The 9872-nt window shown below is 51.3% G+C and overlaps 1 protein-coding gene across 1 annotated transcript; it reads right to left on the reverse strand.

The window, feature by feature from the left end:
• Window positions 1-1425: 1425 nt before the first annotated feature.
• Window positions 1426-5217, reverse strand: EVX1 (even-skipped homeobox 1). The gene is made up of 3 exons (XM_042044175.1): window positions 4519-5217; window positions 2795-3045; window positions 1426-2071 (listed from the first exon to the last, which is right to left on the reverse strand). The coding sequence occupies exons 1-3, from the start codon at window positions 5138-5140 to the stop codon at window positions 1541-1543; spliced, it is 1404 nt and encodes a 467-aa protein (XP_041900109.1). The 5' UTR covers window positions 5141-5217; the 3' UTR covers window positions 1426-1540.
• Between the last annotated feature and the right edge of the window lie 4655 nt (window positions 5218-9872).

Here is a 9872-nt window from a genome sequence, read left to right on the forward strand (position 1 = left end):
GTCGTTATTATCGGTTTTAGTGTTGTTATTTTTGTTGTTACTAAGTTTTATTCCGACATGGTAACAAATTATGGCGGTGTATTCTTTGGGCTATTTTAAAACAGAATGAGATAAATAATTTCGGGTTTGGAAGAAACCACTACCCAGCTCCGTGCCCGCGTTTTCTAAATTTTAAGTTACAGAAATCCAAGCAAAAGCAATGATGCTACCTTCTTCCGAAATACCTTTTGAATAGAAGACCGGCGGGTGAGTTTGTGAAAGAAATACTCCTCAAGAAGGAAGAGTAATCAGTGTGAAGGACACACACAAATGCAAAGATTAGGGATGGGGAAGGAAGCACAAAACCCAACACGTGAAATAATTAATTAAAAATAAAATAAAAACATAAAAAATACTCAGCAAGGAAAAGGCAATGAGAGAACTGAAGGCTGAGGTACAAAGGAAGGGAAATCGCCTTTGCTCTAATTTACAGACTGGTGATTGTCTGAAGGAGCTGTGCTCCCTGTCACCTAATCTCTTCCCTTGGCGGCTTGTTAGCGTTTGGCACGGGGTCTTTGCTCACAGAGCATTGTACATTCGATATTCAAAAACCCTCTTTACATATACATCACTTGCTAATTTCGTCAGTGTGTACACATTTCAGAGACTGATAATAGGACATTGTTATTTAAAGGACAAATAGCTCTGACCCATAAAGAGGCAGGAGCTCGCATTTTTCCCCTGCCAGTTCCAGTATGCCTCTTAAAAATAAAAGTTGGAATGAAAGAGGAAATGAAATGCCGGATTTCTGCTCACAACGAAGGACGAGACAAGGGAGGGTAAAGAATGCAATTAAACCACGAAAGTGATGTACAGAATGGCAGGTTTTCTTTATGGTAAAGCATTGTTATTTTCTATAGAGACAACTGGATAATACTGCCGAGGTGCAAACCGGAAACATTTTGGGGTGGTTTTTTTGTTTGGGTTTTTTTGCTGTTTGCCTGTTGTTTTTATTTTCTGAACACTGAGAGATTACATCTTTGCTTTCTTCATGTGCACAAGCCATTTTGTTATCAAGATAGTGTTTCTTTCAAGTATTTCGGTTATTCCCTCTCCATCTTGTAGGTTTGTGCATAGGGTTTGTTGTGATCTGCAGAAGCCCCAGCCCTTGGGAAGAAGTCTATCCACGGAAAAGAATGTCCCAGCACATTTCTATAGGTGGCTGGAGCATATTTCATTCGAGTTGATTTTCTTCCTCCTTCGTGCCTGAATTCCTTCTCAGAGATAAATCACTAGTAATTTCTTTCCTTCTTCATTCTTTTATTTTTCCCCCCTTGGAATGTAAATCCTTTTAAGACTGAGCTATTTTTAGTCTTTTTAAATTTTTTTCTTTTTTCTTTTTTTTTTCTTTTTCTTTTTTTTTTTTTTTTTTTTTTTTTTCTGCTGTGGGTATCCACGGCTGAGGAGAGAACACGATTAAATAAACACGGGCTCTTAGGTACATTAACTCGAAGAGAAGTCCTGGAAAGGGACGAGTGTTTAATAACCCTGAGACAAAGGTTTATCTCGTTAAAGGTACTTCTTCCCTCTGGTCCATGGAAACTGAGGTGGCTTTGCTCAGCACAGAGGGCGTGAAAGTGAGGAAGGAGTCAGTCCTGGTTGTGGCCGAACAGGTAAAGTCTGATCCGGAGGGTCTCTGCGCCAGCCCGTTGGACTGGCCGCTGTGGCAAGCCAGGCAAGAGCAGGGGTTGCCCCCGGCGCTGCTGAGTCCATGAGTTGGGGCAGGGTAGAGAGAGGGATGTCTGAAGGCGCACAGCAGTTCTGGTCTCGGGTACGGGTGGGAGAGAACCCTGAAGGTGTCCAGAGGCCTCAGGGGGGTACTGAAGGGGGTGGCGCCAGAGGCCGACGTGGCGCCGATGCCCATGTGGGAGTAGTAGGGCAGGGGCAGGTGGGACGGGAATGGATACGGCAGATTCCCGGTGGCTGCCGCGTGGCTCATCATGTACGTATAAAACGCCGGATCGGCCGGGTGAGGCCAGGTCATGGCCAGGCGCTGCCTCTTGTCCTTCATCCTGCGGTTCTGGAACCAAACCTGCGGGTAGAGGAGAGGCGAGAGCCGTCATCCGCCGCCGCCCCGCTCCGCCTGGCCGCCGGCCCCAGTCCCAGGCCGGTGCGGCGGGCGCGGATCTGTCTGCCGGAGAGCGGAGACCGGCGCCAGCTCTCCCTCCCAGAGGGAGTTGTCATCACGTACGGAGGGATCAGTTAAGCCCCTATAAAAATCTGTAGGGAGACCCAGAGGAGCAGCCCTTTTAGGGTGCTTGTTTTCCTTTCTGCTTGCTAGGGCTTGTCCTGCTGCCCCCCACCTCCCGTCCCTGGGTCCCGGCCAAGCAGGCGGATCTGCCTCATTGCTGCCCTTTCGCATCCAAAACTACCTGGGATTGTTGCTATCGGGTTTATTTTCATGTGCAAATGTTTTTGAGAAGGCAAAGCAAAGCGAGATGGAAACAAGATCTGCTACTGGCTTCCTCTTCCCTCCCCCAAGAGCTGAGTGAGATTTGGACTGAACCGAAGGGAGGATTAAAAATAATCTGCTAGGGAGAGGTCAGATTAGCGGCGCTGGCCGGGATGGCTCCGGGAGCCGTGTCCCGTCTCCCGCATTGCTGTAGGGTGCGGGCAGGGCCAGGAAAGGGGCGGGAGGCGGGGGGAGCTGAGAGGGAGGGTTATGTTGGCGAAGTGCTTTCCCGAGTTTTGCAAGGAAGTTTGGCCATATAGATTTATATCGTGCTAATTGGAAACATGTCCGAGCTGCGTGTACCTTGATGGTGGTTTCTGGCAGATTTAGAGCAGCCGCCAGCTCACATCTCCGGGGCCTGGACACGTAATTCTCCCGGTAAAACTCCTTCTCCAGCCGGGCGATCTGCTCGCGGGTGAAGGCGGTGCGGTAGCGGCGCATCTGGTCGCTGGCGCTGCAGGCCAGCGAGCCCTGGGAGCCGCCGCTGCCTCCGCTGCCCTTGGGGTGATCCCCCCCGCCGCTGGGGCTGCCGGCCAACGCCTCGGAGCACGGCCCTGCGTGGGGAGTCCGGAGCAACGACACACGCTCGGAGGCGGACGGGCATGGAGGGATGCTCGCCGTCCTCCTCCCCAGCGAACGCCTTTCTGCCCCCCGTCCCACCCTCATTCGGCGTTTCCGTGCCTGCCCCGGTGTATTGAGGGTACTGGGGTACTGACATCCAAGAAGGACCGGGGAGGAGGGCAGCGAGAAGGGGATTTGAGGGGTACTTATTCACTCTGGCTGGGAGGTCACCTGTCCCCCGCCCTTCCCGACGCACCCCCCCCCACACTGGCGGTGTCTGCTCGCTGAGCCCCCCACTCGCTTCCTTCACTGGGAAACCGGAGGGCCGCAGCATCCCCCGACCCTGAGCGCCTGGAAAAGGCAGGTGTGCCCGCCGTCCACGTAGCACGGCTCCTCTGTCCCTTCCTCCACGCCAGCAAGGACCCAAGAGTGGAGCAGCCAGCAGGCAGGGACTGTTCTCTCTGAGGGGAAGGCGAGGCCTTAGGGATCTCCACTCAGCCTCCAAAGCCCAGGATGGGATATTTTCAACGAGCCTCTAAGGGACGAGAGAGGACAGGCAGCGCTCTCTGCGCTTCCCGGCTTCTTGAAGTGACTGAGGGACGGGGAGGAGGGAGAGGTGGGTTGTTGTCAGGGTAGGGGCGTCTTTGCCGAGCTGGGAAGGTGAGAATAGTGAGTGGGGAGTGGGGGCAGGGGGAAAAGGGGCCTGTCCGCTGCATTTGCTTTCAAATGCAACTCTCCCTCATTGTCCCCGAGACCAAAGGCAATTAATTCATTGGGACCATTTCCGAGCTGGCGCCACCGAGACATAGAAGTGACAAGGTAATTCGGACCTTTTTTTTTTTTTTTTTTTTTTTTTTTAAGCCAACGTGCAAACAAGGCCCTCGCTGCCGCACTTGGGGCTGGCATGAGTCGGCGAGCGATTTTACGGTCTTTATGGGCGCTTCCGCACTCGCCCGGGCACATTTCACCCTGCAAAACCACAAACAGCTCTTGGCCAGAAAACCCGTTTGATCTTACCCCCCCAGACACACATACAAAAAAACCCGCCGCTGTGGAGGATCGTATGGGATTTCCTGGAGCATGCACTGTCTAGGCGACGGGGAAGAATAAAACCAAAATAGAATAGATTGAAGAGGAGAGTGCGTGGTTGTCTTGGCCGAAAAGATCCTACGGGACAAGCTGCAGACCTGACGCATCCACGACGGGAAGCCTGGCTCCCCTCCAGGGACGCGGGGGCCGCCCGGCGTCGTGTCCTGACTCCCCAAACAAGTCTCCCGGTGGCAGGGAGGTGAGGAATCAGTCAGGAAAGAAATCACACACACGCAGACACACACATACCCGATTTGGTTGCCCCTCGCTCAGCTGGCGAGGGGAAAACCCCCTCCGGCAGCCCCCCCGCCCCACCAGTGCTGCCACCCAGCCCCGGAGCGGGCGTGGGGCTGCAGGCATGGGAAGGAGTTGGGTACCTTTGCTGTGCTGGTACTCGGCGCTCCCCGTGGCGCAGTCCGGGGTGCAGCTCACCTCGATTTCCTCATAGAAATCCGACTCGGTGTCCGAGCTGCTCTGCTGCCCTTTGCTGGAGGGGAGCTCCGGGGCGGGGGGCTGCTGTCCGGCCGAAAGCAGTGCTGCCGCCGCCGAGCGGCTCTCCGGCACCGTCCCTGTCCCTGGCAGCACCTCCACCTCCTCTTCGTCTTCTCCTCCGCCACCTCCTCCTCCTCCTCTCTCCCGGGACGACAAGGGGCCAGGTCTGGGGCTGATGCAGTTCCGATGGATCATCTTCTCCTGCGGCTCCGCAGCGGGGCTCCCCACTGCTTCGGACAAATTAGGCACCCTCTTGCCAACTAGAGCGCCAAGAGTAGTCCCCTCCAGAAACATCACCATCTCCTTCCTGGTTTCCATTGTGGCTTTGCTTAAGGGAGGGGAGAAAAAAAATCCAGATCTCTTCCCCCCCTCCCTCCTGCTCCCGCCCCAGCCTTGTACAAACCCAGCAACCCTCTCCTGCCAATGCAGAGGAGCCAGCGGTGAGATAGGGTGACCTTGTGATGCGAGCGCTACACTCTGCTGTGCTGCTCTGGGAGGGATCACCATTGCCCTCTTCTTTCTAAGCTGTCATCCTCAATGGTGCAGTCGTCATTACAGTACCACCGGTGACGCCACACATTGATTGCCAGTGGATAAATAGAAACGTCTGCCATTGGGAAGATGAAAGGAAGAGCCGGAGCGAATGGGCTAAATGCGTGATGCACCAGGTGTAGGAGCCTGAGATGGAGAGGGAAGTGTGAAAAAGAGATGCATATGGAACTGCAAAGAGGTTGTAACATGCGGAGAGAGTTCCGCAGGGGGAAGCCTTGCCTGACAATTAAATAGCCCTTTGACTGCTTTAAGCCACAACCTTGATGTAGAATTGAGGCGAAGATCCCTAGCTGCATCCTGGAAGTGAGAAGATACGTACTCAAGCCTCTTCCTTGGATGCATTATTTATTGCTGGCAATCAGCTTCCGCCTAACTGCATATATAAGGCTTCTAAGAATCCTTTGCAAACTTGAGGATAAATGCGCTGCTGTCATTTGAATGTGAAAATAGATTTGATTTCTTGCTCTGGGTCAATTATCGGTTCCTATCGGTATAACTGTCATTGTTTTCTGCTTACTGAGATTAAAATGTTAGTCTAAAATTTGGAAATGCGGTTATATATTTGTTGCTTTTTACATATGAAAAGGTACAACTACTTCACTTGTAACTGTAGTTATTCTGGCTATCTGCCGTTTATCGTTTGTTCTTATTTATTCCTTTGCTGTTTCCGTTTTTCCACTATTCTTGTTCTTTTATGAAGGTTTTTTGTCTCCTCTCCTTTCTTCTTTTTAACTAATGGTTTTGCACAAATTATTATCTGCTTTTGGGGTGGCGGGGGGGGGGGGGGAACGACTGCAAGAAGAAGGTCTGCCAAGAATAATTCAGGCTCAGAAAAATGCAAGTTATCAAGGCCAGAGCTTATGCTAGCTAGCAGATGTTGTTAAAACAGACATGACAAGGGCAACCATTTGGATGGCACTTGCCTGAAAATAAGGGACCTTGTACCATAAATACAGCGGCACATGTAATCTTTTTGGCGTATTATGATATTTCTAATGAATGCGGTAAGGATCTCATCTTTAGTTAATATTGCCTCACATGTGTAGTGTCAAGTCATTTTTCGCCATCTGTCGTAACTAGGTTGTTCTAAATTTTTTTCTCAGAGTGTTATTGGCTGGTCAGGATACAGAAAACATTCAACCAATTACAATCCCAACCCGGTAAGGAATTTACTGGCATATCTGAGGTGACGTTGCTTCGGTGGGGAACAGGCAGCGCAATAGGAAACATGCTGTGATTTTCCGTCTAGCCCTGCGAGCAGGATGCAGAGAGACAAACAAACAAACAAGCAAACAAGATTCCCGGTCTGCTGGATGCATGGATTAAGGAGTGCTCCTAGCAATAAGCAAACTGTTTTCAGGGTGAAAAACCACGAATTTTTCCAGGGCTCTGGCCACCATTCTCCCTTTCTGCCTGTATATACACGCATGTATTTTTCCATGAAAACGTACATCATGCACGTAACACTCTCTGGACTGTGCTGCTTTCCGTCAGCTTGCGAAATTCTTGAAAACTCACTGTTAAATTCCTTTTCCCTTCTCTTCCTTGACAGCTTCTAGACCGGCGTGTGCCCTGTGAGGACCGGCCGCCCATCCCTGTCGCAGCCGGTCTCGGCTCTGCTGGCTGTGTGAGCTCGGAGTCGGGGAAGCAGGACCACGTCAGGATGGATGGATGGATGGATGGATGGATGGATGGATGGATGGATGGGTAAGGCAGTCCGTCTTCAGTGCTGAGCAGAGCAGAAGGGCAGCGCTGATCCCGCTGCGCGGAGCGGTGAGGACCGGAACTCTGGGGCCGGGCCAGACAGGGCGAGGCGGGGGTGCTCGGGCAGCGCTGTCACCGCGTCGCGCTGGTGCCGCTTCCCACGGCTGGTGGCGTCGTTTTTGCGCTTTGTTGGAGTAAGTAGGGGAGCTGTGTTAGTGTTCCTGGCACCTCCGGGGGTGTGTGTGAAGGTTCAGCCTCCCCCCGGGCCCACGGTAGCCCCAGCCTCCCGAGGAAGTTCACCTCCAGCCTCCTTCCTAGCTTGGCCAAGCAGCCCTGTGGGAATAGGCTGGCCGGTATCTGTGGCGGACAGGGAGGATTTCCGCATCACGAGTTTGGTGGTAGGAAGAAGAGGGATATTCATGTCTGTTTTTAAATAGGACTGTAATCGGGACCTGAATTCTGAATGCAAGGGAATGGTCCCAGAGTGGGCGATGGAAACGATTGTGGGGAAGTTAATGGGAGATCCTCTTCCTGGCAGACTGAAGCCTTAGGGATGATTCCTGTAGATTATGCTGGCCCATCCCCAGTTTTATCACCTTCGTTTACGAGTCACCGCTGCCTCCTTCCTCACCCCATTCTTAATTCGTTCCCACCAAGAGGCCACGCATCTTGTACCTCGGGTCGGAGGTTTTGTTGAGCCCGAGACGATGGTCATTGCCACGGAAGGCTTGATGCAGCCTGCAGCAGCACTGGCTGCGGAACACCCCTGCATGGACAGACGCACGCCCCCCACACATACACATGCTTTAATTTGCCAAGGGTAAACGCAGAGAGTTAAAGGCCCGAGTGGAATCCAAGACTGGAAAAGAAAAAGTACTGGAAGTTTTGGGGTCGATTTAGATTCGATTAGTAAAGGATTCTTCAAATGTCTGTTTCTTCCGTTCCCCAGGAAGAGTACCGCCGTAAGAGTCCCTCGCACGTCAACCAGCCGGTGACGCGGTGTGGTGGAGCGAGGAGCCCCATCCCGCTCTCTGCCGCCGCGGAGTTTTGCCTCGCCGGGAATGCGGGGTCCGGCGCACTGCCTTCTGTCTAGTGTTTCTCTCAGATCTGTCATGCCCTATTTGGAAGGAGACTACCTCATTTGGGATTAATTTCCAGGCAGATTGGAAAGTATATCTCCATGGGTGTGGGAGGGGTTTTTTGCTGCATGTTCCAGACCGAGATTTAAAACCTATTCTCTCTCGCTCGCTAGGTCACAGCCAGCATGCCATAAATACGCTCAAAACTTTTCAAGCTTATTTATTTTTCCGAGTTTGCAGCTTTCTTTGCTGATATATGGCCGAGGAGAGATCAGGACACTGAATCCCACCTTAACGCTGACTGAAAGGTAGCCCCGCACACGAAAAACAAACGAAGCACATATACACCCTTCCCAAAACAAGAAAGTAATAGGAGGACATTAAAACATTGCTAGAGTGATATGCTCATAAATCAGGCATTTTCCTTAAAAGTGCTAAGCCTGCAGAAGGAAAGGCACATCACACTCCTTCCCCGCGGGATATTTATTCTGCTTAGCCGGTCAACAGGGTGTCAGTAACTTTTGACCGATACTGTCCAGTTAAGACTGGGAACCCATGATCAGTTTCTCTAAAAAACCGTGAAGCCTTGTTGTCTTTTAAAAAGGAAGGAGGTTTTGACATACCGTTGAACGATTTAGTGCCACAAAAACTGATACCTGGTTCAAATGGGTGACCAAAGCAGAAAATCTATTTTTAAATTTTTAATGAGTAGTGTTAACAATAATGGCGTAATTATCACTGTTTTATTAAGGCTATTTTTTACGACATGATTAGAGGTGGAAGCTTTGGAGAGAAGAGAATAATAGGCGCATTATTCTTGTGCGTGAAGACAAGCTAGTACAATGACAGCACGTAACACGTAAGTGGCGTTGAGGAGAGAGAGGACAAGAACCGTGAGTGGGATGTGCCTAGGAGGGCATGTAATGGTATTTACAGGATCCGATCCAGGACACATTTCTGCCTCCCTGTACCTCTGAATTCCGGATCCCGGCACCTCTGCAGAGGGCATCTGTCTGTTCCGGAATCTTTTGGGTTGGGTTTGTTGGTTTGGGGTTTTTTTTCACCTATTGGCTCTCTGAAGCAAAGCCTCATTTTCACCGCATGAGGTTCTGGAGATTTTTACTTTGTTACACCAAAACGTAGGGGAAGAGGTGGCGGGGGGGTGGAGGGGTGGGGGGGTGCGGAGGTGCGGATAAGGGCACGATTCCCTCTCCCAGGACATTCAAGACAAGTTTGTCCGTAGAAACTAAATCTGCTGCTTTACTATGTCAGTAGTAAATAGTGAGGAATTCGGGCTTTCGATTTCAATTCCTATCTCTTCCAGACTGGTCGAGAGCCATAAAACTGCGGCAATCTTTTAATGCTAAAATGAGCAGTAGAAACACGATCTGCGTAGCAAACTCCCTGATTTGAAAACAAAAAGGTATTTATGGCGTGAATTTAATTCGGAGGAAGGCTCAGGTAAATGAAAATCGACAGTGTTTCAGTGGCCCCCACGACTAGACTTTTTTCTTAAAGATCTTTTTAACAAGAACCGAACTAGGAGCCCTTCGTGCTGTGCATTTTCGCTATTTCCCCCCGCTTCTTCTGAGACCTGGTGCGCCGAAGCACCTCTTACAGAAACACTGAGGAGTTTCAGGGGGTGCCCAAAAGAAGAGCCATAAGGGGGGATGTGGCATTACCAGGAGAAAATCGCAGGAATGCCAGAGGCGAACACACATTCTTTCCCCGCATTTAGTATTTTGGTGTCCTGCTTTATTAAAACAAACTGGAGGCCCAGAAGGGGCCGAGAGAAGCGGTGCTGCTGGCCGGGACGCCGCCCCGCAGGCTGCCCGCCCTCCCGTCGGGGCGCCGGTACCCGCCCCGGCCCTACGGCTGGCCGCACGCCGGGACACCCAGCTATT

Source organism: Corvus kubaryi, unplaced genomic scaffold (assembly GCF_017639235.1).
Source record: "Corvus kubaryi isolate FWS band 111438036 unplaced genomic scaffold, C.kubaryi_AGA036_p1.0 37398, whole genome shotgun sequence".
Lineage (NCBI taxonomy): Eukaryota > Metazoa > Chordata > Aves > Passeriformes > Corvidae > Corvus > Corvus kubaryi.

Coding starts and splice junctions, on each gene's coding strand:
- EVX1 (XM_042044175.1), bottom strand. CDS start 5,140: ATGGTGATCCCTCCCAGAGCAGCACAGCAGAGTGTAGCGCTCGCATCA. Junction 3,046..4,518: donor CGAGTACCAGCACAGCAAAG/GTACCCAACTCC, acceptor CTCCCCACGCAG/GGCCGTGCTCCGAGGCGTTG. Junction 2,072..2,794: donor TGCCAGAAACCACCATCAAG/GTACACGCAGCT, acceptor CTCTACCCGCAG/GTTTGGTTCCAGAACCGCAG.